This window comes from Tenrec ecaudatus, chromosome 18 (assembly GCF_050624435.1).
Source record: "Tenrec ecaudatus isolate mTenEca1 chromosome 18, mTenEca1.hap1, whole genome shotgun sequence".
Lineage (NCBI taxonomy): Eukaryota > Metazoa > Chordata > Mammalia > Afrosoricida > Tenrecidae > Tenrec > Tenrec ecaudatus.
In genome coordinates this window covers 37,681,237-37,709,208 of record NC_134547.1, presented here as the reverse complement: position 1 = coordinate 37,709,208, position 27,972 = coordinate 37,681,237, and the positions used below count along the sequence as shown (strand labels likewise).

The 27,972-nt window shown below is 41.3% G+C and overlaps 1 protein-coding gene across 5 annotated transcripts; it reads left to right on the top strand.

Annotated features, from left to right (window-relative positions):
* Positions 1–456: 456 nt before the first annotated feature.
* On the top strand, positions 457–26,610 carry SIAH1 (siah E3 ubiquitin protein ligase 1). Of its 5 annotated transcripts, none has more exons than XM_075537184.1 (2): positions 457–729; positions 22,551–26,609. In XM_075537184.1, the coding sequence occupies exon 2, from the start codon at positions 22,553–22,555 to the stop codon at positions 23,399–23,401; it is 849 nt and encodes a 282-aa protein (XP_075393299.1). In that variant the 5' UTR covers positions 457–729; positions 22,551–22,552; the 3' UTR covers positions 23,402–26,609. The 5 variants fall into 5 exon arrangements, with proteins under 5 accessions (XP_075393299.1, XP_075393301.1, XP_075393302.1 ...); XM_075537186.1 differs by lacking the exon at positions 457–729 and adding an exon at positions 1,031–1,184 and having other exon boundaries at positions 22,551–26,610; XM_075537187.1 differs by lacking the exon at positions 457–729 and adding an exon at positions 1,355–1,759 and having other exon boundaries at positions 22,551–26,610.
* Positions 26,611–27,972: the final 1,362 nt, after the last annotated feature.

Below are 27,972 nucleotides of genomic sequence, written 5' to 3'. Positions count from 1 at the left end.
TCTTCGGGACAGAGGCAAGGCCCAAGGAAGCGCTGTGTGGGAAACCAGCAAACAAAACCAGGGCGGGGTGGTGTAACCAGCCACCCGCCGCGCTGCCAGGGGGCGGCGGCGAGTTCGCGTGTCGCATTCCTGGTGGGGCTGGAGGTGGCCCCTTTGCGGGGGGGGGGGTCGCACCGTCCCCGGAACAAAGCCCGATGCCGGGCGTGGAAGGCGAGCTATCGCTCGCCCGCTCCTCCTTAGGGAAGACGGTTGCAGGGAGGAGCGCGACGTGGGGCCATCGTCGGGCGCGGGGAGTTAGAAGTCGGGGTCGGTAACGGAGGAGCGCGAGGAAAAACCGTCACCCGTGGAGCTCCTCGCCCCACCGGCCGCGCGGGCCGCCGACCGGCGCGCGCGCTCCTCTGCGCCTGCGCGCCCTCCGGAAGCCCCTCCCCGCCGGGCCGCTCCGGGCGCGGGACCGCGCCTCCTCATGGCGGCCGCCGCAGTGTGTGGTATTTAGCGGGAGCGCGCGGCAGGCTCGCGGACGCGCGAAACGGCGGCGGCAGCGACCAGGGGGGAACCCGGGCGGCCGTTGCAGGGCGCGCTCTCGAGCGGCGGCCCAGCGCGTCTCGTCGGTCTCAGCACGGGGGAAAAGTGGCGGCAGGGTCCGCGGTGGCGGGGGCTGGCTGCGGCGACGGCGACGGCGCGCGTTTGAGCGAGGACGGGGGTCCGAGGCGCGCTCTCCGCCCACAGGTAAGTGGGGCCCGGCCTGGAGGGAGGAGCCGGGCGGCGAGGGGCTCCCCTGGAAGAGTGTTCCTGCGCCCCGTAATGGCGGCGGCCGGGCGGGGAGGACGGCCGGGCCAGGGCGCAGTGCCCGGGGCAGGGGCGAGGGCCACCCCCGACGCGGCGGCGCCTTTGTCTCGGCCCAAGTCCGGCTGCGCTGCCGCCCGGCCGAGCGCCGCCCCCCGCCCGCCCCTCCCGCCCCTGCCCGCGGCCGCGAGCTGCCTGGCGCCCGCCCCCGGGCCCCGGGCCCCGACGGGGTCGGCCGCGCTCGGCGGGGCGCCGGGCCGGGAGGGAGCGCCCCGTGCGCCCCGGCCGCCGCGCGCCCCGGGGGACGGCCGGGCCGGGGCAGGCGCTGGGCACCGCTCGCGCCCTCGTGCCGGCCTTTGTTGCGAAGGGTCCCGGAGAGTGCGGCCAACATGGCGGAGGTCAGCTGAGTGCGGGCTGTGGCCGGGCCCTTCCCTCCGGCCCCTCCCGCACCCGCCGGGGGCCGGGCCGGGCGACTCGGGCGTCCTTGGCCTCCCCGCCCTGCCCCGCACCCCAGGGTCGGTGCGCGATTGTGTTGCGTTCTTTTCCTGGCCTCAGCCTGGGGCTTCATTGTGCAGCGTGCGGAATGCAGCCGCCTCCCTTGTTTATGTCGTTTGCGAGGAGATTGCGGGACGGGCTCGCCCATAAAGCGCTGGCTGTGTATGGAGAACCCTAGGTTTTCAAGGGCGCGTTGGCCGAGGAGTTCGTTTGGCGTCCCGTCTTGACTACCAGATGGATGATTTAGGAATGTGCATAACCCGGGTCACGGCTTTGTTGTTGTTGCCGTTTGCTCGCTCCTCGAAAGAGTCCAAATTTGTTTGCCCTGACATTCAGAAAAGTCCAGTTTGTGAATTCGGAAAATCAAACTGCTCAGCTGACTTGTCAAAGTCATGGACAAGTCACCGAGGTGCTATAGGTCTGTGGTCTTTCGGCGCATCCCTACGGTGCACTGTTTCTTGATAAGCGACTGTCCAAGGTAAAGTGTTAACTCTGTAGCAGTTGAATGTTTCTGCCTCAGGCTTTTCAAAGGCTCTAACCTAGCCCACCGGTTTGTGACCGTGGATAAGATACTTAGTTGTTTTTTTTTTGGTCAAATGATTTTGACTCTTGGGATTGTTGAGAGCATTGATGGGATGATTAAGAGTGAAGGCTTTACAGCTGCGACTGCCACTTACTGGCACCTAGTGAGTGCTTAGTAAATGCTTGTTAAGCAAGACTCCTGTTGTTGTTATTAGTTATTATAAAGGAAAATGTAGAGGAGGTTTAGGTGATAAGTTGACAGACCATCTGAGATGGTGGTATTTGGAGATTCCTATAGTACGGGATTTGAATGGACAATAAGCGGTTTGGGATTTTAAAGATCAAATTAGATTAAAACCAGGTGTCCTTTTTAATAGTTTTACACCTATGGAATAGCTTTCTTTCAACAACGTTTGAGTTAACTAACTTGGAATAGTGGGACAGTGAGTGTTAGAGTGTCAACCATCTCTTAGAAGTTAGTGAAGAGCACAGTATCGTGTGGTGACAGTTATGGTAATTTTGTCAGAGAGATACTGATTTATGTTGTGATAAAGATTTGGTTAATTGTTAGGAAAACTTTGTGACCTGTGGATTGTAGAAATTAGAAAGTCATTAAAGGTGCAAATCCACTGCCATTGAGCCCACTGATTTATTTGGCCTCTGTATAGGGTTTTCCAGGAGCAGGTAATCTCATCTTTCTTTCAGAGAGCAGCTGATGAGTTTGAACCACCAACCTTGGATTATAGCAGTACAACTCTACTCTGGAATGGCTAGTTGTAGCATTTTTGCTAAATTTATTTTCTCTAGATAATGTTAATGAATTGGTCTGAATACCCCTTTTAGCATATTTCTAGTATAATTTAGGAACATATTAATATTTTAAACGTATAATGAGTAGATGTGAAATTGTTAACTTTTTAGGACAGATTTTTCACAAAATGCAATTTAAGCAAACTATCCACTTGAGCTTAATCTGTGTCCACTAACCTACAGGAAATTCTTTAAAAATTGATGCAGAGCAGTATTATTTAGTATTTATAATTAAAATGTCATAATGAGACTTAAATTTAGTTATTGGGGAACTCTAGCTATGGCAACATTGACAATATGAAGAACAGGACTGTAGGACTATTCTTTTTTTTTAAAAACATTTTATTAGGGGCTCATACAACTCTTATCACAGTCCATACATATACATACATCAATTGTATAAAGCACATCTGTACATTCTTTGCCCTAATCAATTTCAGAGCATTTGCTCTCCACTTAAGCCCTTTGCATCAGGTCCTCTTCCCCCCCCCTTCCCTGTTCCCCCCTCCCTCATGAGCCCTTGATAATTTATAGATTGTTATTTTGTCATATCTTGCCCTATCCGGACTCTTCCCCTCCCCCCCCCCCTTCTCTGCCATCCGTCTCCCAGGGAGGAGGTTACATGTGGATCTTTGTAATGGGTTCCCCCTTTCCAACCCACTCACCCTCTACTCTCCCAGTATCGCCCCTCACACCCCTGGTCCTGAAGGTATCATCCACCCTGGATTCTCTGCCTCCAGCTCCCATATGCAACAGTGTACAACCTCTGCCCTATCCAGTCTGTAGGACTATTCTTAGTGGTGAGTTTTAAGTATGGCGTGTTGAAAAACAACTCTCAAGTTTAGTAAATGCATAGTGATAAATGATCATTTCAGTTGTATTTTAAAACAGTTGATGGTTGTTATAGGATTTTAAAGTAATTGATGGTTGTTAAAGGATTCTTACTAAATCCTAGGGTTGGGAGTTTTCTTTGCCTAATGGGATCTATTACAGATTTTTTGCTAGTATATCTTTATGGCAACAGGTAGCCATATAGTTCTCCTTTTGATTAGCAGCCCAATGTTTTACCCACTTCACCACCAGGACCCCTCTCCTTTCAAAATAGGGTGTTTTTGTCTATATTTCCTATAGTTCTTTGACTGCAGTGTAAGTGAACTTTCTAACCAGTTAAGTCTGACTGCACAGTCCTTCAGTGTGAAGTCCAAGTTCTTTCATATATAGCCATTCCTGAGCTAGGTACGCCCCTGCCATTTTTGGGTTGTATACTTGTGAGTTCTTGCTTTCTCTGAACTCATATCTTATAAAGGAGTCCTGGTGGCACAGTGTAGGAGCCCTGGTGGTGTAGTGATTACTTGCTGGGCTGTTAACTGCAAGGTTAGCAGTCCCAAACCAGCTTCTCCAAGGGAGAAAGACCAGGCTTTCTACTCCTCCCATGAAGAGTAACAGTCTTGGAAACTCACATAGGCGTTTCTACCCTGTCCTATAGGGTCGCTATGAGCTGGCATTGACTCAATGGCAATGAGTTGTGGTTTTGTGTCTGTGTCACAGTGTTTAAGCATTGGTCTCTTAACCAGCTACTCCAGAGAAAGATAAGGCTGTCTTACCATAAAGAGTGTCCCAGAAACCTTACAGAATAGATCTATGCCCTAAGGGTTGTGTCAATCAGAGTCCACTTGATGGTGGCTTTTTTTTGTTTGTGTGGGTGCCTCATATAGACTAATTTCCATGAGGATATCTTTGTTTGCTTCCAGCTTGCACTTATCCTGGCAGTAAATATTGTTGTATGACTAATACGTTCACATTGTTCTTAATAATTTTCAATCATGTCTGCATTTCCCTTTTGCTTTATCATCTAATCTAGCCAAGGTAGATTATTTTTATTCTCTATTTTTTAACATTGTCCTACAGCATCTCTGTACCTTTGCTCATGATTGCATTTACTCCCATGTCTGTGCTACTTTGTGCAAATTATGTAATTTCTTTGAGTTTCTAAGTTTCCATTAGCACATACAAAAATTATTAAGCATATTGTGCTCCCCTTCCTGCCTTATACTAGCGTGGCAGTCTTAAGTCAGTGGTTAAGAGGACAGGCTCTTAAGATAGGGTCTTGAGTGTGTCTCTTGGCTATATCATTTATTTGTGTGAGAACAGGGATGCTGCCTACTTTTGCATGTTCTAGAAAGTGCTTAAAAAAGAAAGTGTTTAGTTATTTAAAAAAGTTATTGAATATGCGACTTAATTTCTTTAAATATTATAGCTCACATTTTAATGGGGAGCTAGGGTCAATATGTACTTGGGTGCTTCAAAAAGTTCATGGCAAAATGGAAGTAAAATAATGGAGTTTTCCTATAAACCTTTTGAAGCCTGTTCAATTAAAGGAGTCAAAAAATGCTGCAATAGAAAACCAAACCCACTTCTATAGAGTCAATTCCAGCTCATATTTACCCTATACAAAACCAAACTCTGTCATCGAGTCAATTTTGACCCATGGTGACCATATAGAACTGACTAGAACTGCCCCAGTGAGTTCCTAAGATTGTAAATCATATGGGAATAGAAAGCCTCGTGTTTCTCCTGCAGCGTGGCTGGTGGTTTTGAACTGCTGACCTTCGCAGTCCAATATATCACCGTTGTGCCACCAGGGCTCCTATAGGGCAATCAAACTAGGGTTTCTGAAGCTTTAAATCCATATAGGAGCAGATATACTCATTTTTCTCCCGTGGAGCATACTTAAGAGATCAACAGTCCAATGCTTACCCAACAGTCTACTGAAAATTATAATGAGGCTGCCTGCTCCCTACCACAACAGCCTTTGAAACTCTCCAGAGGGTCCTTGTGAGTTGGAATCAGTTCCCTGACAGTGGGTGACAAATTCAGATGAAAGACAAAGGCTGTGAGGAAAGGGTGGATAGAAGAATGGGTTGTTGTAGCAAATGAATAGTGATGTGAAACTTGAGTGGAGAATAATTTTGCAAAGTAAAGAATCTAGATTTTAATTGTAGTGGGAAGTGATCAAAGTATTAAGTAAAGGAGTGATAAAACCCATTTTTAAGATGGGTTTTGCTGTTACTTGGGACTTGATTGATTAGAAGGCTATTTCTTTAATAAGGCAGAAGTTGTTTATGACCCGGGCTGAGGTAAAATTGAAAGAAGTGGTGGGATTTGAGATGTGTTTTGCAGACTTCACAGGACTCGATGATTTGAGATCAGGAGGAAAGGAAGGAATTACGGTTTTGGCTTGAGCAGCAAGTATGGGAATTGTGGTGCCATTTGCTGAAAGGGGAAAAGCTTGTAGTAAGAGGAGGTAATCAGTAAAATATATTGGGGTTGAAGTGTCTTTGAAACAGCTGAAGTGACCCAGTGAGGTAGGAGGAAAACTGGGGATGTGGTATTGCAGAAACCAGGTGGGAGATACTAGAGAATGTTTGGAAGCTGGAGGAAATGATCCTGTAGAGAAAGGGAGGGGGAAGTGTTTGATGAGAGAGAAGTCTGAAGTGCTTAGTGCTTAGGTTTAGGATTACTACTGTTTTAGCAGAAATAGAGAAGGTAGTAAGAGCTGAAGTAGTTCATATTTGGTGGCTTCAGTTATGTTTTTTTAAAGGATGTAGCCACAATTGAGAATAGGTGTAGTTCTTCAAAGGTGTAGCTAATGTGGCTGGAGGGAAAGAATCTGAGGTGTTATCCGGTTACTGTGTTGCTATTGCTTACAGAAGATGCATTCTGAGCAGTAGTATTAATTTCCCACTCCTGCCCCAAATGTGAACTTATTTAAAGTATGATATACATATATACCAAAACATACTCAAATTGTAACTGTATGATGCATTTTTACAAAGGGGGAACCCTAAACAACTTTCAAGACAAATAGAACCATTGTAAAAGCAGTTCCCACTGACCCTTTTAACACCATGAACTGATTTTGCCCTTTTTAAACGAAAACTTTATTGTGAAAACTTACAGAGCAAATTAGTTTTCTGTTCAATTCATATACGTTTTATTTTATCAATCCCTACAATGTAACAGTACTCTTCCCACTTCCTCCCAGTGCTTACTGTTTCCATTCATCCTATTTCTTAATCTCTCTGGTTGACCATTTCCTCTGATGGTTGGATGTTCTAAGGAATGTTTACCTCGTTGGTGGTGTTTTTTACCTTATAGACTTGTTTGTTTGGATGAAAGCTGAGCCATGAGAGTGTCCCAGACTTGCAGGGTATCTAAAGGCCACCGTCTCAGAGGTCCTACCAGTCTATCAGACCTGTAAGGCTTTTTATGATTTGAGTTCGGTCCACAGTTTCTTCCACTCTATCGATGGCCTCAATTATGTTGTGATTCTTTTCAGAGCTGTCATCAGTGGTGGCCCAGCACCATCTAGTTCTTTCTTTTGATCTGAGGTTTACATGGGCTATTAGTCTTCTGGACTAATGGTTCCCATACATCTTTGATTTTCTTTGAGTAGAATGTATTCGGTGCTTTTGTGTTTGGCTTCTTTCACACAACATTATGTTATGCCAGTGGTTCTCAACTGTCCTCATGCTGTGACCCTTTAATACAGTTCCTCGTGTTGTGGTGACCCCCCCAACCATAACATTATTTTCGTTGCTACTGTTATGAATCATAATGTAAATATCTGATGTGCAGGGTGTATTTTCATTGTTACAAACTGAACATCAGTAAAGCATAGTGAAAAATCACAAAACAATATGTAATTATATATTGTGAAATATATATTTCTAATTACAAATAAATGAAATTTTGTCTTGAAGCATGGTGTAGCATGGGTAACAGTCTTCACGCTGGCTGCTTGTATGTGGGCCTATCTGCATGTGGGTGGAACTGCCTGAAGACGGATCTAGGAGTGCTGTCTCAGTTCCTAAGACCATCAGAAATATGTGTTTTCCGATGTTTTTAGGTGATCCCTGTGAAAGGTTGTTTGACCCCCAAAGGGGTCTCCACCCAAAGGGTGATAACCGCTGTTATGTGATTGATGGAGGTGTATTCTTAGTTTGTCCCCAGCAAGTTACTAGGAATTGACCGAATAACCATATGTCCTTGTTCTACTCTTGATCTTTTCTTAAATCATTAGGAGTTGTTCTAAGCTGATACAAAGTAGGTAATCTATTTAGAATAAATTTATTCTCAAGGCTCCACAGGGCTTTCTACTCCTGTAAAGAGTTACAATTTCAGAAGCTCACAGGGACAAGTTCTAACCTTTCTTATGGGGTTGATAAGAGTTGTCACTGGATGGCATTGAGTTGAGAGACTTGAGTCAAAGTGACCAGAATGATATTATTGGCAACGACTTTTTATTAAAGTTGAGGTTGCCAAACCATGAATGGTGTAGTGGTATGTTGGGCTATTAACTGCAAAGTCAGCAGTTCAAAACTACCACCTGTTCCTTGGGAGGACAGGGCTTTCTACTCCCATAAAGAGTTACAGTTTTGGAGACTCACTGGGGCAGTTCTACCCTTCCTTATATAGGGTTGTTGTGATGGTCACCGGCATTGGCTCAATGGCATTGGGAGGTGGTCCATTGGTCTGCTTACTACATTGTTCAAATCTACTAGAAAGATGAGATTTTCTGCTTCCATAAAGATTTCAGTTTCAGAAACTACATAGGATTGAAAGTCTGAATTGGCCAGGATGGTAGTGAGATTTTGGTTTAACTCCAAATTTGAAGGAGCCTTGGCGGTGCAGTGGCTAAGCGCTGGCCGCTGATTGAAAGGCTGGCAGTGCAAACCACCAAACCTCTGATAAAGATGGGATGATCTTCTTTCATCAAGATTTACTACCATGGAGCCTGACCCCTGACAAGGGTATTTCTACCTATAGGCTTGAGTCAGAATTGTTTCAGTGGCACTGAGTTTAGTTTTGACTTTTTAACTATGAATTATAGCAAACTGGAGTTTTTGTTTATTTTGAACTGGGCTTGGGGCAAGTATGAAAGGAAGAGAAGATTGGGGAAGAATCTTGGAGAACAAATTTATTTTTATAAAACATGCTGCCAATGAAATAAATTAGAATTAATTTAGTGTCAAACAGTAGGTTTTATTGGAAATATGTGGTACTTGGATATAAAAATGATTGCTACATTGACAAGCATAGTGATGGTTTGTATAGTGAAATTAAGCATTCTTTACAAACTACCTTCAAAAGCATACTTAACTAATTGGTTTAACTAAGTGAAATAATCCTCTGTTAAAAATTGCTTACTGATTTCCCCCTTTGTTTTGCACATTTTGCTCCTTTGAGTTTGGCTAAAGCTCAGGCTTTGTTAGTGAAAAGTAGAGCTCTGATACCTCAGTGGTTCAAATCCACAAACTGTTGAGAGAAAGATGTGGCAGACAGCTTTCATGAAGATTATAGCCTTGGAGATCTTATGGAGATTTGTCCTTTGTGTCTGAAACAACTATACAGCAGTAGAATTTTAGGAATAACTTTGGATATCTGTCATTATAGATAGTTTGAGTGAATTTCTGCAGATTTTATTTGGGAGTAATCAGAAATTTTATTTTCTAATTTTTAAATTGAAATTTACATACATAAAATTAAAAGGGAACAAAATCTGTGGGCAGATAATACATTCACAATGTTATGCAAATGCAACCTTTCTTTATCTAGCTCCAAAACATTTTCATCACCCTCTGCTAAAACTACCCATTAAGCAGTTATTCTCCCCAGCCCTTGGCATCAGACAGTCTGTTATTTCTATGGATTTGCAAAACAATCTTTTTTATCTTTTACTTAACGTAATGTTTTTGAGAGTCATCTACTACTGTATTGGTTGAGTACCTGTGTTCAGTTGTTAGGAGTAATTGGTATCTGTGTAACTTTTTGAGGAACCTGCCAAACCTTTCTATAGCCACCTATTTTGCATCTTCAACACTGCAGGAGAATTTCAGTTTCGGCGTTTTCACAAGCACTTTCCATTTTCTAATGGGTAGTAGACCTCTTAGTATAATTTTGATGTGTATTTCCCTAATCACCAATGAAAGAGCTCTGGCCATGCAGTGGCTAAGCTGTTGGCTGCCAACTGAGGTTGGTTGCTAGGTCCACCAGCATGCCTGTTGGAAGGAGCAATTGAGAGCCTTGGAATTTAAGGCAATTCTGTCTTAACCCTTTGTGAGTAGGAACTGACTTTGATGACTTGGTTTTGGCTTAATGTTGACCATGTTTTGATAAGCCTGTTGGCAAATATATTTTACCCGTAGCTCATTCTTTAGGTTACCTTTTCACATTCTTTCTTTCATTTTTAAATGTATAAAGGTAAAATGTTGATGAAGTCTAATTTATCTAGTCTTTTTCTTATGCTTTTGTTGCCATGAGTTCATTGCCAATTCCCAGGTTAAGAAGATTCACACATAAGTTTTTCTCTAAGAGCTTTATAGTTTTCTCTCTTCCATTTAGGTTTTGTGTAAAAAGTAACTTTTTAATTTTTGCATATGGTTTGAAATGGGGCTCCAATTTTTTTCTTTTCGCATGTGGATATCCAGTAGTACCAGCAATATCCCACTTACTGAAGAGACTACTCCTTTATTGTATGATTTTGCTATCTGTCGAAAATCACTTGGTCAGAAGGTAGTTTTGCTTACTGTAGTATTAGGTTCTGATATTGGGACTATAAGTCTTCCAAGTTTGTTCTTTTTAAATTGGTTTGGCTGTTCTGGGTCGCTTGTTCATCACTTTGGATAGTATTATAACAGTATTAACTCTCTAAATTCATAAATATGAGATTCCTTTCCATTTATTTAGGCCTTTATTTTAACAATGTATTATAGTTTCCAGTGTACAATTGCTTCATCTCCTTAAAGAGTAATTGTATATTAAGAAAACATCCCAGCCCAGTCCAGATCTAGTTCAGAAGTCTGATATTAGCCCATAAGACAATACTAGTGCATAAATCCCTGATACAGATAAGAACTTGAAACACTGGGAGTCCAGGACAGATAAACCCCTCAGGCCCAATAATGAGAGTAGTGATGTAAGAGGGTAAGGGTAAGGTGGGGTAGAAAGGGGGAATTGATCACAAGGATCTACCTATAATCCCCTCTCTGGGGGACGGACAACAGAAAAGTGGGTGAAGGGAGATGTTGGACGATGTAAGACATGACAAAATAATAATTTATAAATTATCAAAGGAAGGGGGGTGGGCAGGGAGGGGAAAAATGAGCTGATAGCACGGGCTCAAGTAGAAAGGGAATGTTTTGAGAATGATGATGGCAACAAATGTACAAATGTGCTTGACACAATGGATGTATGTATGGATTGTGCTGAGCTGTACGAATCCCCAATACAATGAATTAAAAAAAATTATACTTAATTATCATTGTTTCTAAATTAGAGTTTCTTAAACTGGGAGTTGTGAAAAATCAAGCAACAGAAAAAAGGTTTCTGAATTCACAGTAACCAAAATTTAATTCAAAATGAAATGCAAAAAAAAAATCCAAGGTGTTTCTGGCAGCACCTGTCTTTGCTGCACATTTCTTGGGCAAAAAGTCATTGCGAATGGAAAAATTTGAGAAGTTTTGTTCTAAGTTACATGTTTTTGTAGTTCTGGTGCCCTGGTGGCACATTGTGTTGTGTTGTACTGCTGACTGCCTGGTTGGCAGTTCTAAGCCAACTTCGTAGGAGAAAAATGACTCTAGAATGTTCTCATAAATACTGAAACCCTTGGGAGTGTTATTAAATCATAAGGTCACTATGAGTTGGAATCAATTCAGTGGCAGTGGGTTTGACTTTTATCTTTGGTGAAGAGATGGTATGGAAGCCATGTCTGACCTCTTTTGGCTGCAGGAAGGAGGAGGAGAATTAAACATCAGCCCAGTGATGATTCCTATGAGGCAGAAGCCAGACTTGCCTCAGCCCTCACTGTGCCTCCTACAAAAAGGTTTACTTCTCTGCTGGATTTGATAATCCATTGCAATGGCCACACAGAACTAACAGACAAAACTCAGTGATTATGGGGGTTTGTTAGGGAAGCTAACAGTTTACAAAATGTTAAGGATGCCGTTCTTTTGTCGTCTGTACAGCCAGACTGCTGGTAAGAGTGTTCTCGCTGGTCCTCAGCCCTTCTCTGGCATGCTCCTTCGTGCTGAGCAGCCACTCTGTAAGTCAGTCAGCCTCCTGCCCAAAGCTGCTCCGCTCTGCTTGTTCTGAGGGCCAGGACGCCACTTCTCCAACAAGCTCAGTCAGCGTTGCTCCTCTGCTGCTTCTCCTTGTGCTTTACTCCGGACTCTTTTTAATTGTTTCTTAAATGGCTCTTTTATATCCCATGGTTTGGCAAAACTTGACCAGTTTCTTTTTGGAATCACACATACGCCATTTGCATGTTCCCATCTATTCTTTTGTTGTAAATTACAGACTGTGGCTCGACGAGCCATACCAAGTCATTTCAGATTGACCCACAGGCTTTCCATTGCGGAAGATAAGCTTTTTGGACCAGAGAGATGGAATTGCCTTCAACTGAGGAGGGGTAGAATCTGGGTAGAGTAGTTTCTGGAGGAAAGATAGGACGTTCAGCCTTGAGCATTCCTAAAATGGGTCTACCTAACATTTAGAATGAAACAGTTTTAAGATGCGGGCTGGAGATGAAAAATTTAGGAAAATTTTATGTTCTGTTGATTTTTGTTTTGTATACATCGGCAATGATATATGTTGGAATGCTAGAAGTTAAATAACCTGTGCTGGAATGAGAACATTGTGCAACTCTTTTAAAAGGGTATTTTAAAGAAATATTTGACTTATAGACAAAGCAATGTGATTGCGCTTTAAGTTCCTCACCTGCACGATGGAGATTTAAAAAAAAACAAACAAACCCAACACTTTTGTGGGAAGTGCCTAGCACAGTACCTTACAAGTACCTGGTTAATATAGCTTCTATTATAGGAAAGTTTGACTGTAATCAGTTTTCAGTCACAAAAAAATTGAAGTTAAGGAAATGAATATAAATAGAAACCAGTTTTGAGTGATCTTACATAAGCAGGATCTTTTATTTAGTTTCGTTAGTTAATTTGTTTGATGCAGGAGTTTTCAGTTTTATAAACATGGAGTGCTGTTAGCAGTGTATTCATACCTGATCATAGTTATATCCAAAAATTGGTGGTAGTTTTATTATTTTGCAAGTGAGAAACTAGAGACCCAGGAAATTGTAATTTTGTTCAATGTGAAAATAATTAGTAAAAGCCAAATTGGTAATGCAGAGTAAGCTTCTGATTTAAATCAAATTAAGTTTCAGGTGTGAGCTCTTTAAGGCTGTATCAAGCAGCAGATATACATGGGAGTACCCCCTAAAATGGATTTTTTTCAAAGCTATGTATTTAATTTTATTTACAAAACAACCTTATCACCTTCAAAGTACTCTTGATATATTTATCAAATATGTGATTCCATTCTTGGAAACATTTTTCAAACTCCTGACAGCACCTCCCTCATTTTTTTCTTCACCTCTTCCACATTGCCAAATCTCCATCCTTTCATGTCCCTCTTCATTCTCAGATGCAAAAGGAAGTCACACAGAGTCAGGTCAGGTGAGTAAGGTACATGGGACAAGAGAGGCATGCATTTTTCCCCCCATAACTGGCGCACTGAGATGGTTGCATTAGCAGATGCATTGTCGTGGCAGCAAAACCAGTCCCCCATCTGCCACAAATCAGGCATGCCCTCCCCATGCCACTGCCCCCACACTATTGTGCAGTCTCTTCAGAACCTCCAAATAGAAAGCCTGTTTAGCAGTCTGACCTGGTGGAACGAGCTCCAAATGCACTGTCTCCCTCACATCAAAAAAACAAATGAGCATCTTGAGCTTTTGACGAGCCTTTTTAGGGTGAGGCGATGATGGTCTCCTCCACTGGCTTGATTGATTGCTTTAGGGGTTGTAAGAATAACACTATGTCTTGTCGCCAGTAACAATCTTGGAAAAAACCGTCTGGGTCACTTTGGAGCTACCCTTTCAAGGCACAGCAAGTGTCCACTCTGTTCTTTTACCTGATCAGTCAGGGCCCACGGGCAAATTTGCAGTGAGCCTTATTCTCCTATCTTCCATTTCAGTTAGCTGAACTGAGTTCCAAGAGAGTCCAGATAATTTCCCCATTATCAATGGTCCCCATGGGGGGGGGGGGGAGAAGTACCCATTTCCCCATCTTCAATGGTCCGTTGTCATTGTTCTATAGGCACAAGTGCACAAATTTTATTGACTTTCTTTTTGCCTGTTCAGGAAGTTGATGGACTTGCAGAATGATGTTTGTCATCAATTGACATTTCACTTTTTTTGAAAAGAGAAAACCACTCGTACATTTGATATTTTCCCTATAGCACTGTCCTTGTAAACTGTGTTCAACATTACAACAGTTTCTGCGGCATTTTTCTTGAGCAGGAAACAAAAATTCACAGCCACAAGCTGCTCTCTTAAATTGGCCACCACAAAAAACGAGGTTCCAGTGAAACTGCTTTTATGAAAAAATTCACTGTGACCAGAGAGAACCTTCCCAGGTGACGCCACTGGGTGTACTGACTCTGAGCAAGTTACTAGATGCTCGCCTAGCAGGGAAAAAAATTGCATACTATGAAAGCTCTGTCCAGTGGAGCTTTGTTTTGGTTTTTTTTTTTTTTGTTACCCCCTTGTATTTTTGCTGGAGGTATTAAGGATAAGTGCTTAATACCAAAACCAAACTCAGTTGCCATGTGGTTGAAGTCAACTCATAGTGGCCCTATAGGACAGGGTAGAACTACCCGTATGAGTTTCTGAGCCTTTCAACATGTAGCCATTATGCCACCAGAGCTGCTAAATGATTAATGGAAAACGCAAACTCATTGCCATGGAGTCAATACCAACACACTTTATAGGCGCAGAGTAAGTACATGCTGGTGTAGTGGAGGGTCTGGTTAATACATTCAGTTGGTAACTGTAACTGTGGAGGGAGGTTCAAGTTCATCAGACATACCTTGGGAGAAAGACACCTGGCCATCACTTTACAAAACAAAGTCAAAGCCATTGGAAAAAACCCTACACTTACAACTGGGGTCATTATGGATTAGAATCTTTCTAGGCAGCTGCTGGTTTCTGGACTTTTGTTGGTTGTGAAAGCCTTTCTTTTTAAAATATTTTATTAGGGGCTCTTACAACTTTTATCACCATCCGTACATATACATACATCAATTGTATAAAGCACATCTGTACATTCTTTGCCCTAATCATTTTCTTTTGGTTGTGAAAGCCTTTCAGTGATTGGGATTATAAAAAGTAAATGCACTTTGCTTACTGACTTTCTCTGTGTGTTCAGACATCTATCAGGTATCAATCCTTTGTCCTCAGTATATCCATTTGATTCATCACTGTTAATTAGAAATATAACTTATAGTTAATATGTTCTGAATTATTTTCAGAGAAACAACTTTTAGGAGAAAAGGTACATGTTGTTTTTAATAAATACCTTTATCATTGTGCAATAAGATCTGGAAACTGAAATAGATTAATATGTCTTTTCTCAACATTGTGCTTTCATAAGTTTGATTTTTTTAACTTTTATTGTGTTAAATTTTGAAGTTTTAAGGAAACCTGTGTCGCTATGAGTTGAAATTGACTTCATGGCAGTGAGTTTGAGTTTTCTCTTACTTTTTGTTTGTGTGGGAAAGAGGCTCATTTTCAAAATATAATTTCACTTATTTTTGTATGAACTGTAACTGTTACCACCACCAGTTTCATTTGCACTAACTCCAGTTCCTGGTGGCTTCCTGTGCACCACCGTAGAACTGCCTCCAAGAGTTTGCATGGGCTGGGTTTTGATAGACTGCTAGGCCTTTCTTCTAAGGTGGACTGCCAACTCTGATAAACCAACTGAGAATGCTTAATGTTTGCATCAAATACAGAAATGAAAACACCTTTTCACAAAAAGGGCTTAGGGTGGGATGAGAGTCTTAAGTGGTTTGAAATTCAGGAATTTAATCCACTGATTACTAATGGAGAGAGCAAATTTGTTATATGATACATGTAATAGTATAGATCTTAGGCAATTTTATCTACTCAGATTTACAGCTTTGGGAATCCTATATAGGGCTGGTATGAATCGGAATTGACTTGATGGCAGCGTAGAAAGCAAACATTTTTCTTTTTACTTTTCACAGTTCTCAATCAGACTAATTACAAAACTGATTTGTTGTTCCTCTGGCTACATTTATTCTTTATACACAATTGGACACAGAACAGTAGGTACTTATTTTAAAAAGACATTCCTACTGCTTAGAGATAACTAACTCATTAGGAGTTATCTAATATAGGTATATATGCCTTGTTTTATGGAGGTTATATTTTTTTAAAATGGGAGGTTTCTGGCAACCCTGCATCGAGGAAGTCTGTAGGGATCATTTTTTCATCAGTATATGCTCAACTCAATGTCCATGGTACCTTTTGGTAAATTCTTACACTATTTCAAGCTCTTTTATAATGCATATGGTACTTAATAGCCTAACATTATAGTGTAAACATGACTTTTACATGCAGTCGGAAACAAAAAATACCGTGTGATTAGCTGTGTTGCGGTGGTCTTAAACTGAGCCCACAGTATCTCTGAGGTGTACTAGTATTAAATAGGAATTCAAAAACTTGGAAAAATTCATTACTTTTTAATTTCATTTCCCACTAGCTTTCTGAAGCCCCATTATATATCTGGAACCACTGAAGGAAGACCTTGCCCTCAGTTCCATACTGTATCTAATGTCCTTGGCCAATTAATTTTATATGCCTGTGAATACTTAAATAATTTGGATATGTAAATTTACTTCCTTGAAGATTTCAGCCTTACAAATGCATTGGACATGTCTTCCAACCTTATACTGTTGCTGAGTTAGAATTGACTCAATGGCAGCAGCTGTAATGTACATACCTAGCATCTTCACTTAATCGAGACAAAACCCAAATGAGTTTGGAATTATTATCCCACTTTTGTGTGGATGTCAATCCAAGTTTAAGTGACCCCAAAACTCATCACTTTTATAGTCCCGAGTTCTGTTGTCACCTGTTGGAATAAGGGAGTATTTTTAGAGTGTACTGTAGTGCTCTGGATAGCTCTTTTGGGAGTCAGCAATTTATTTTATACATTAATTTCATACAGAGTTAATTGTTTGGAAGAGTTTCACGGCCTCATGTGTGACATCTGCCTCGTCTAGAATGAATAGGCATTAGAAAGTAAAAGATGCAGAAAACAGTTGTATTTATCTGTGGGATTCGATCCTATCTGTTTTCAGTAATAGTTTCTATGTATACATAGTGATGTTTTTTGTAGCCTGGTATTAGCTACTAGTTCCTGGTGGCATAGTGGATACGGATTGAGCTGCTAACCGCAAGGCCAGCAGTTTGAAATCACCGGCTGCTTCTCTGAAGAAAGAGGCTTTCTATTCCCTTAAAGAGTTAAGTCTTGGAAATCCACAGAGGCAGTGCTACTCCATCTTAAAGCGTCGTTACGAGTCAATTATTTGATGGCTGTGAGGTCTTTTAAAAAATATTAAATGATTGAGTTTGGAGATTAGAGGAAGTGAGTCAGAATTTGTGGCTAAAAAATGAGTAATCTACGCGATTGCATCGTGAGTTCCTGGTTCTCACTTCCAACTCCTATGATCTTGAAAGGCTTTTTCTAAGCATGATGTAATGACAGGTTAAATCTCCAAGTGGCTGATGTAATGCAGTCTGAGACCCACGACTTTATTGGGGCAATGGCTTTGCTTGTTTAAAAACAAAACAAGCTACTGTAAATTTAATGAGGCAATTTGAGGTGGCTTTCCCAGAGTGAAGAGAACATAATCTACATTTGGATGTTAATTTGGTGTGCTTGCTGCTATCCCTGCAGTGTTTTTGTGGAGTGGGACTGGTGGTTGTTTGTTTGTTCCATAATTTCCCCAAAATAAAGCAGTGAAATATTCTTCTGAGGATATACTGGGGTGGGGGCTTCAAAAATTTGTGGGGGAAAACATCTGTTGTCTTTTAGTTCTATTTTTTTCCAACATTTTTTGAAGGCCCTCTTTATTACTGAGCTCACACAGTGTGGTCAGCTTTTAAGTCATCATTTAATGAAAATGTGTGGGATCAGGAGAAAGAAAGCGTTGCCATGCTAAATATAGAAATGAAATATATTGCCTTTCAGAGGCCTCCCACTTTGAGTGAAATGTTAACTCTGGCTAGATGGGCATTACAATTGAGGAAATTCGGTAATTGGCGCCTGATAAATAGTGATTGAATGACGTCAGAAAGCTTTTTATAAATATTTAGAGTTGGCATGATAGTATTGTGCCGAGGAGAGTGGCAGTCTGATGACTCATTCCTCACATGAAGTTGCCCAGGTTCACGGTTAGACATATAAAAACCGCGTGATCCAGCCCAGGTGTGTGGCTGTGCAGAGACAGGCACCTGCACCGGCGGTGGAGGGTCGCAGGCGGGTGTGCGCGGCCGCTAGGGTTGGGGCGGTGTGCGCCGAGGCGCCTCCCTCCGCGCAGCCTCAGCCGCCCACGTGGCCGGCGGGGTGGGACAGCGCAGCCTCCCTCCAGACGCGCTCCCAGAGCGTCCGCGGCCATCGCCGCGCACTCGGGACGACAAGCGCTGGAGTTAGACGGAGGCTTAGGACACAGCCGATAGCTCAGCAATGGCTCCCGGCTTTGGACACGCAGGCGAGTTGGAGCGAGCACGGAGGTGTGGCCGACTTCGTTGGGATGAGAAACGCTTCATTTCCCGCCAGTGTAGCTGGTGCTGGAGGGAATGGCCTGTGTGGAGCAGGGCACCGCGCCTCGCTTCTGGAGACCCTGATGTCGGACAAGAATCTGAGTCGCCATTGCTGAGGGACTGAAGGTGTCCAGCGGGAACCTCTGTTACACGTTGTTTTTGCTTCTTGAAGAAACTCATTGTGCTGCCTGACTGGTCATGAGCGGGAAGCCTAGCCTCCCTTTGCTGTACTCCTGTTTACCATCAGGTAGGCAGAGGAAGAGAAAAGGTTCTGGCATTAAGAGCTTGCCTGATTGCTTACTTTCCGAGACTTCCGAGTTGTTTTCAGTGGAATTTGACTGGCTCAGGAAATGACGCGCAGCAGAACTCCCCCGAGGGTAAGCAGGGCTCGGCTTCCCAAGGATGCCCACGGGCCTGGCTTTGGTCCCTACCGCATGGTGGCGGCTGCTGCTGGCGGGTTGAGAGCTGGGTTTCACCTTTGGAGTTTTTTGTCTTTAAAGCAGTTGCTAGTCCGTAATACTGCTGTTCACCAGACAGCTACTGACCATAGATTTTCACAGTGAACAGGAGTAAAATTGTACTTCCACAACACTTGGAAAACTTTTATAGTAACATGAGACTGAGCTGTTGACACATGCCTAACACTTTTACTAGGCCAAGAAACTGAAAACTGTTTACTTGCTTAGTAACTTCCGTTAAATACAAGCGAAGTGTTCTCCTTGATGTGCTTCATGTTTTGGTGTAGTAACTGGAAAACCCTTGCTGGCATGGACTTGTTCTGTGCCCACGGAACCACTTTCCAATTTTATGTTGCTCAGTGAGCAGCCAGCACAGACATGGTTTTTGAGAAGTTTTGGCAGTGCTGAGCCCATTGTTTTGTAAGTGACATAAAATGGGGATCATCTGAGGCCATGGAGAGGGAAACGATGACAGCAACCTTCCTTTTTGGCCCTTTTTCTAGAAAGGCTGCTTCGGTATTCAGGCCTTTGTTTTCCCAACAACTAAAGGGATATGATAGCTCTCCCTTTTTTACACCCTGAGCTTCCATTTAAAGTATAAGGGAATTTCAACAAAAGTTCATAGAAAATTTCCACGATCTCTTCATTCCATTTTTCTACGAACTTTTTGAAGCCCACTTGTATTTACAATGGCTTGAGTAAATTGGCTCCCTTTTTAGGGGAAAAATTACTTAATGTTCTCCTGGTATACAGTTAATGATCCGGGCTAAAGTGTAGGTTTCTGCTTTTGCAACCTTCTTGGATGATCCCAGATGATCCCCCCCACACCCCAACCGAGCACCTCACTCACTTTTGGGAAACACCGGCTTACATGGTCAGTTTGGTATAAACCCGCATGGTCTGTTTCATTTTTTTGGAAAAGGGAAGATATTTCAAATTTCATTTTGTTGAGAGCATACATAGTAAAAATAGTTTCTACATGTATGATTTAGTGATACCAATTACATTTTTGAAGCTGTGCAACCATTTTCACCCTTTCTCATTAACAAACTTATCCCATAAAGTATCTAATCTTTCAAATACATATTTGTGTTAGGGTTCTCTAGAGAGACAAAACCAGATTGCTAATGATTATATATTTATACAGATAGATAACACAAGAAATGAACAGTTAAATTATAAAGCACTACAAATGGCTCAGTGCAACTCCCGTGAGAGAGTTGTGAGATACTGGCAGTCCTTCAAGTCTTGAGGGCGGCCAGGTAGTTTTCTGTAGAGAGATCCAGGCTATTCCAGCACAGGCAGCAAAACAGCAAGGCCGATCACCAACAGTTAGTCCCCAGCTCAAGAGATGGAAATTCCAATAGAAATTCCAATGGTGTGGCGAAGCAGGTCAAATTACAGCGACACAGTCCACGGGTTGGGTGTACCACAGGTAGTGTAGCTTGCAAATTGAGGCACAGAACAAGCAAGGCAGCTGCACACTGGTCCGAAGATCAAAGAGTGAGAGACAAGAAAGGCGAGGCTCATGGAGCCATTATCTCTCTGCCATTCATTCAGTTAATCCCACATGTGTTTATCGACTAGGCTGGCACAATAAGCGATCTCAATATTTGATCTCATGGACTATGCTAAAATAATGCTCAGGCAGTCGGGCTACTTTAAGATAACTTCAAGAGGCATTTTTGAGTAAAGAAGAGAAAGATTCTACCATCATTCCATGTAACTTGAGTATACTTCTTTGGTAAAATACCCAAACTTGATAAATAGTTTCATCAATACCTTTTTTATACTATTACATAAAAATCAGTAGGACTCTTTGATTTATAATGGATTTTTAGTAACATTTGGAAGAGTTGGCTCACCAAGCAATGAATTACGTATTTTGAATATTGGCATATGACATTATTCAAAAAGTTCACGTTAATGTCACTATCTAGCATAACTGAAGAGAAGCTGGTGGCAGGAAAGTATTTGCCATAATCCTAATTTCTTCATAGTAATTTACATTTTATCATGGTAATGAGCACGCCAGTTGTTTATTTGAAGCATCAGGCAGTCTATTTGAGAAAATGTCTGCAAATGACGATGTTTAAATAGCCATCACCTGTCTGCTATTCATTCTTTCAACAAAAATCAGAATAAAGTGAGTAGGCCAACTCACACCTCGAATGGCCTGCTTCTCTTGAAGACATTTTACTGTGGATTAGGTGAAGGTTTATAGAATCATCAGTTTTACATGCAACAATATATACATATTTTGTTTTAATTCATCCACTGCAATCCTTGTCAATTCGCATTTTTTCTAAAAGATTAGTTATTTGCAATAGAGTAACAATTACACAATTGAAGAGACATCAAGCTTAGCTTACAGAGTAAGTGACATACTTAGGTGGACATCAGCACTCGAGTTGATCTTTTCTGCCCCTGCCCCGCAAAGGTAAATTCCTGGGAATCAAACTCGTTTGTCTTCAATTAAGCCTGACTTATTAGCTAGATTGCTGATGATTTCTTCCAGGTAACATTTAGTTCTTGCTTAAATAATGTTTACTACTCTGAGTTTGGTGGGATGAATGTTTCAGAGCCCAGGTGAGCCAGGTGCATGGAATTCTTTACCAGTTGAGTACGGTACCTAGTGCTCTATGGTGCTTTTACTTATCTACCTTTGCTTTCTGACTTTCCTCCCCTATTGCACATTATTTTTTTTTAATGTGGCATGAACAGAATGAACTCTTAAGTACCAACTAAAACTTTATAGTTGAGGATACTCCTTCCAAGAGAGAAACAATTTCCTCTCATTCTTGAAAGAGGCATTTAGGAGCTAACTCAACTAGCTAAGCCAGCTAGTTGGCTCAGTTGGTAGAATTATCTCTGTGGGTTTAGAGGCTATAAATCTTTATGACGGCTGAAAGCCTCATCTCTCTTTTTTCAGAGGGGCTGGCGGGTTTGAAGTGCTGACCTTGTGGTTAGCCTAATGTATAACTCACTACGCCTTCAGGGCTCCTTGATTCAGTAGCAAAGAAGGTTTATACTTAGCCAGTGTCAGTGTTTTAGGGAAAGATCACGTAGATGACAATAGGTTGGCAGCAGGCCCTTCCTCCTTCCCCCCAATATGCCTCTAGAACGAATAATCACTCACCATTAAGGACTCTTACTCCAAACTCACTGCCATTGAGTCAGTGCTGACTCATAGTGACCCTATCTGACAGGGTAGAACTACTCCTGTGGGTTCCTGAGACTGCAACTCTTTACAAGAATAGAAAGCCCTTTCTCGCAAGGAGTTTTGAAATGCTGACTTTGCAGATAATAGCTGAACTTGGAAATACTAAACTACTAGGTCTCCCCATTGGCCAGTCACCCTTAATTCTGTGATTGTTAGCATTTGAGTGATAGAGGACTCCCCGTAGCCATCAACCGTTGACTCAGCAGAATCACAAAGAAATAAGACTTGAGTGGGGGAATTGATTGGACGTAAGCAACTTGTGTTGGATGTAAGCAACTTGTGTTTTAAAGTTATTTGTGGTTTGGTTTCTAGTTTAACATACTTATTCCATGTGGTTTTGGAATTGGCAACAAAGACCATATTTAACTTTAAAAAATTTCAATTCCTTAAAAAGAGAATTCTAAATGTTTTCTGGAACCTTTCTAAATGAGCATGATTTCCTAATTATTGAAATACATGTTTAGTGTAATTTATATCTTTTATGTTTTAACCCTATTTGCTTACAGTGAAAACATAAAACAACTGTAACTATTATTAATTTTTCTTTGTTTTACAGAAATGAGCCGTCAGACTGCTACAGCATTGCCTACTGGTACTTCAAAGTGTACACCATCCCAGAGGGTGCCTGCGCTGACTGGCACAACTGCATCCAACAATGACTTGGCGAGTCTTTTTGAGTGTCCGGTCTGCTTTGACTATGTGTTACCACCCATTCTTCAGTGTCAAAGTGGCCATCTTGTTTGTAGCAACTGTCGTCCAAAGCTCACATGCTGTCCAACTTGCCGGGGCCCGCTGGGATCTATTCGCAACTTGGCTATGGAGAAAGTTGCCAATTCAGTACTCTTCCCTTGTAAATATGCCTCTTCTGGATGTGAAATAACTCTGCCTCACACAGAAAAAGCAGACCACGAAGAGCTCTGTGAGTTTAGGCCTTATTCCTGTCCGTGTCCTGGTGCTTCCTGCAAATGGCAAGGTTCTTTGGATGCTGTCATGCCCCACCTGATGCATCAGCATAAGTCCATTACAACTCTGCAGGGAGAGGATATCGTTTTCCTGGCCACAGACATTAACCTTCCTGGTGCTGTTGACTGGGTGATGATGCAGTCCTGTTTTGGCTTTCACTTCATGTTAGTCTTGGAGAAACAGGAAAAATATGATGGCCACCAGCAGTTCTTCGCAATTGTCCAGCTGATAGGAACACGCAAGCAAGCAGAAAACTTTGCTTATCGACTTGAGCTAAATGGTCATAGGCGGCGATTGACTTGGGAAGCGACTCCTCGATCTATTCACGAGGGAATTGCAACAGCCATTATGAATAGTGACTGCCTGGTCTTTGACACCAGCATTGCACAGCTTTTTGCAGAAAATGGCAACTTAGGCATTAATGTAACTATTTCCATGTGTTGAAATGACAGTCAAACATTTTAAACATTCTGGCCAGTGTTTAAAACCATTACATTCAGTTATCACACAGAATAAGGCACCGAGCAGCCTGCCAGCCTGAAACTGTTTTGGTAGGTGGAAACTAGATACATGAAGGTAAATAAAAGGAAGGCTGTTAATTACAGGAAACAGTTGCATGTAGTAATGCTAATATATTTAAAAATAAGTCAACAGTAAACCACTGAAAAACAAAATATATATATATATACTCCCAAAATGGGCATCTTTTGTATTAAGAAAGGTGATTCTGCAGGAAGCATTGTAAAATAATTCTGAATTTGTGTTTGTTGTAGATTGATTGTACCGTTGGAAAACTTAAAAAAAATTTTTTTTGATGTGTGCGCGTGCATGTGTGTATGTGTGTTTTTTCCCTCCTTTTAACTGACAAGCCATGTGGAGTGGTCATGGACCACTGCTTTCCGAGCCCTTTGTGAGTCACTACAGAGTGCTGCTGGTTTTTTTTGTTTTGTTTGGGGTGGGGGTGGGGTTAATTTTTATTTAGTTTTTCACGAAATAAAATTGACTTTTCTGTAATTCAGGTTTTTTCCCCTTTTGTACCTTTTAAAAGTTAGTGTCTTTTTGATATGCATAATTGTTTATGGTGAAGTTTCTACATATGTTTGATTCTTTCCCCCATTAATCAGTTCATTAGAAATACTTTAAATTTAGCTATTTTATGAAGAGTTCAGAAAGGAAATATAACATTGGAAGAACTATCAAAAGCTATTTAAAGCAGCTATAAAATAGTTTCAGTCTCTTTTTCATTTGAGTCATACCTTTAAATTTATTATTTGAAAGGGTAGGGAATGAATGCTGATTTTTTGAAAAAGATGGGAGAAAAATCAGGCTTCCTCCCCACCCCCCACAGTATCTTGGCTAAATCATAAATTTAAAATCTGTTCTTCTATTTATTGGTTTTGCAAAGAAGGCATCGTCTTACACAGTATTTGTAATGAAAAGCAAATAATTTGTTTAAAAACGAGTTTGCAAAAAAAGTTTTTGTCTTTTATAATTCTCATTAAAAGAATATCTGGCAAATTAAAAACTCTTAACGTGTCTGCTTTAATTCTAAGTTTGATGAAAATCCAAAGTTATTTTCCTTTTCCATTCTGTACTATGACCATATAGCAGAAAGTAGTGCACCGTTACTTTGAAGAGAGATTCTAAAGCTCAAGACTGGTCATTGGATCTCAGTCATCTTTCTTTTTTCCCCATCAACTCTTTATTAGAATGTCGTTAAAATGTCTATTCGTCCCTGTCACCCCCTCACCCCTTTTTTAAAACTATACATGAATTACTTTTGAAGAGTCACATTGTGACTGGGCGTGTCCTGGCTGTGATGCATACCCCAATTGTGTGGCCTTGTTTCCTATGTGTACAAAGCCAAACCCCACTGCCATTGAGTTGTTTTAGACTCCGAGGTACCCTCTATGTAGGGTTTCTAAAGTAGCCTCATCTTTCTCCCGAGAAAGGGTTGGTGGGTTTGAACCACCCATTTTGAAGTTAGCAGTCCATCACTTATTCAGAAGGGCTACCAGGGTTCCTTGGATGTGCAGGGTGGTTAATAACAGTAGCTACATCAGGGTTAAATGGGGGGAGCATTACTTAGAACATCACTTGGTAGGAAACAAGCACCCATCAAATGGTAGCTACTATTATTATGTTTTTGAAATCAGCACTTATTAGTGGTTACAAATTACACTGAGAGGTACACGTACAACCCTACTAAACCCTAGAGAAAGGTGAAATGAATTAGAGTATTCCCCCTTATCCTACCAATTGTAGATCAAAGTTCAGTTCTGTTAATCTGTGTCAAAGGAGGTTTGCAGTTCTCGACAAAAGTATTATTTGAAATAACAATGCTACAGCGTGCTTGTGTAACCTTTTTTCTTTGTACTTGTTGTCTAGCACCTTCATTTTACAGATGAGGATTCTGTCTTGTACATATGAAGTCAAGGCGCTGTCCTACCGCAGGACCTCAACCTTGGGTCTTCCTGCTGCCCTTGTATCTGGGCTCCTCTCTGCTCCTCCACTTTCCCTTTCTTCCTTGTCATCTTTCATCATCATCTGAGGCAACGGTATTTATAGTGTCTCTTAAAATATACAAACATATATTTACTTCTAAGTGGATATTTTGTTAAAAATAGACATGACAAAACATACTTGTCCAAATTTCTACATGTTCAGTTCATTGATAATGGTCATATCACTTCATATTGTGTCAGCATTTTGTCTCCCCACAGCACGTTTCACCAATGTTAACTTGGAACCTCCTCCAGTGTTATCTGTGCTAAAGGTTTATTGCTTGTCAATTATACATGTTTTTAGCATTTAAAAAACTTAAATCCTTTTTGGGGGGGCTCTTCCCACAGTCCATCCAGGCATCCATTGTGTGAAGCAGTTGGGCATCTGCTGCCATCCTCATGCTCAAAGTGCTTCCTTTCTACGTGAGCCCTTGACAGCAGCGCCTCAGTTTTCCCCTTCTGCCCCCACCTCCTCCCTCATGAACCGTTGCTAAATTATTAATATTTTCATATCTTAAATCGTCTCGCTGTTTCTCTTCACCCACTTTTCTGTTTGTCCCCCTGGTTGGGGTTATACGTCGATCCTGGTGAATGATTCCTTCTTTCTGCGCCCACCCCCTTCCCCACCTGGTTAGATAAATATTTTTTTGAAGGTGCAGTGGTCAAGGCAAATGTACCGTGTTAATTGAGTTGAATGGTTAATGACCAGTTATTCTTAGTATGTTTTCTGCAATATTATTTACTGATGGTCTCTCAAAATTTAAGCAAGGATTTGTCTTACTCATGGCTGTATCTGCAGCATGTGAAACAGTGCCAGGAACCTAATAAGCGCTCAGCTATTTGTTTCTTAAGGTTTTATGACAGGATTAAAACTGGGATTTGACCTATTATTCCTGTATCCCCACTTGATAAATTATCACAACACTTCATAAATTGGGTTTATTTGTCCAGTTATAGCATTGTATTGATTTTGGAAATGACAATACACATGGGATTTTACCATTACTGTGAGATTTGTCTTACCAGCCTTTTATGTATATACGTTTTTTATTAAAATTGAGAATGTATAATTTAGCTACACCTACTTTCACCCCAACATGTAACATCATTTTGAGCTGTTTACTCTTTTAATTCTGTAAGGAAAAATACCATCCTTGGTAATATCTAGGTAGATTCACTATAAGTTTAGCCTGTTTATATTGTAGCAAAGCTGTTTTTTTTTGGTGTGGCTATTTATGAATAACCTGTGAACATTACTGTTTTCTGATTATGTATATTCTCAGGATTATTTCATTTTCTGGAAAGCTGTTAAATCAAAAACTAAGCTTTCTGGGAGAGGCACTAAATGTGAAAGATCACCCAATTTCTAATTTTAGCAAAAAGATAAATTTGAATGATGACCCAATGAAGTTTAAATATTTAATTCTGTGCTTTTTTCCCCCCTAAGTCTCACTCACATTTTTGACCTGTAAATATGCTGTCTATAGTCAACATTTCTTGGTCCTTAAGGTTTTATTTGTAAAGTTGTAATTCGTTGTTTCTCATTATTCGTTGCCTTGTTTTTTTCAAGAGAGTACATGGGGTAGGAAAAAGTGATACTCATTTTTTATAGTCTGTCCTGCTAAACTCAATCCTGGTCCAGGTTATTGAGTTTGGAGAACATTTTTTTCTTCGGTTTCTATTATATGTGTGACTAAAGTTTTATGGTAAAATATAGCATTTGCCTTTTAAACCAAGTGTACACTTAAATGTACAATCAGCAACCATACCCATTTTGGCATTTAATCACTGGACACAACAAAGTTCCCTTTAAGCAAAACTATCTCCCAGTTCCCTTTGCCCCACCCCTTGCCAGCTACTACTGAACTACTTCCTCTACTATTCTAGTTAGTTCATGTCGTGGCCTTCTACAATATTTCTCCTTTTGTGTTTGATTGACTCAAGTTTTCAAGGTTTATCCATGTGAGAGGTAGCCATTTCCTGGTATTCATTTTTCTTTTTATGGCTGTGCGTATAGACATTTTATCCATTATCTGTTGATGGACCTGGGTGATTTTTTAAGGTCCTTCTCTAAATGTGAGTGGTTGTAGATAGTTTGGCCTACTGAAAACAATAATGTCATTATCTTCCCTCACCACACCACACCAACCAAAACTTAGAAGCTTTTTATATTCCCTAGTGAAAGAGTTGGGTAACTAATTGAGACTTAAAAGACTGGATCAAACAAAATACTTGGAGGCTGGCTAGTCTGTGACTGCCATAGAACAAACAGAAGGCAGATCAGGACACACTAGGTTGTTAGAGAATATGACTCACCAATTAGGACTGTACCAGGTCATACAGGTATATAAAAAAGTACAGAAAAAGTTGTAGTGGAAACCTGGAGGACCTACTTACTGCTTGAACTTTTGCCAATGTCCCCACCTACCCAGTATGTATGTTCCAAAGGGCTATCTGGTATATTTATTTAAAAACTATTTTCAAGACACATCCTACTCATAGGAAAACAGT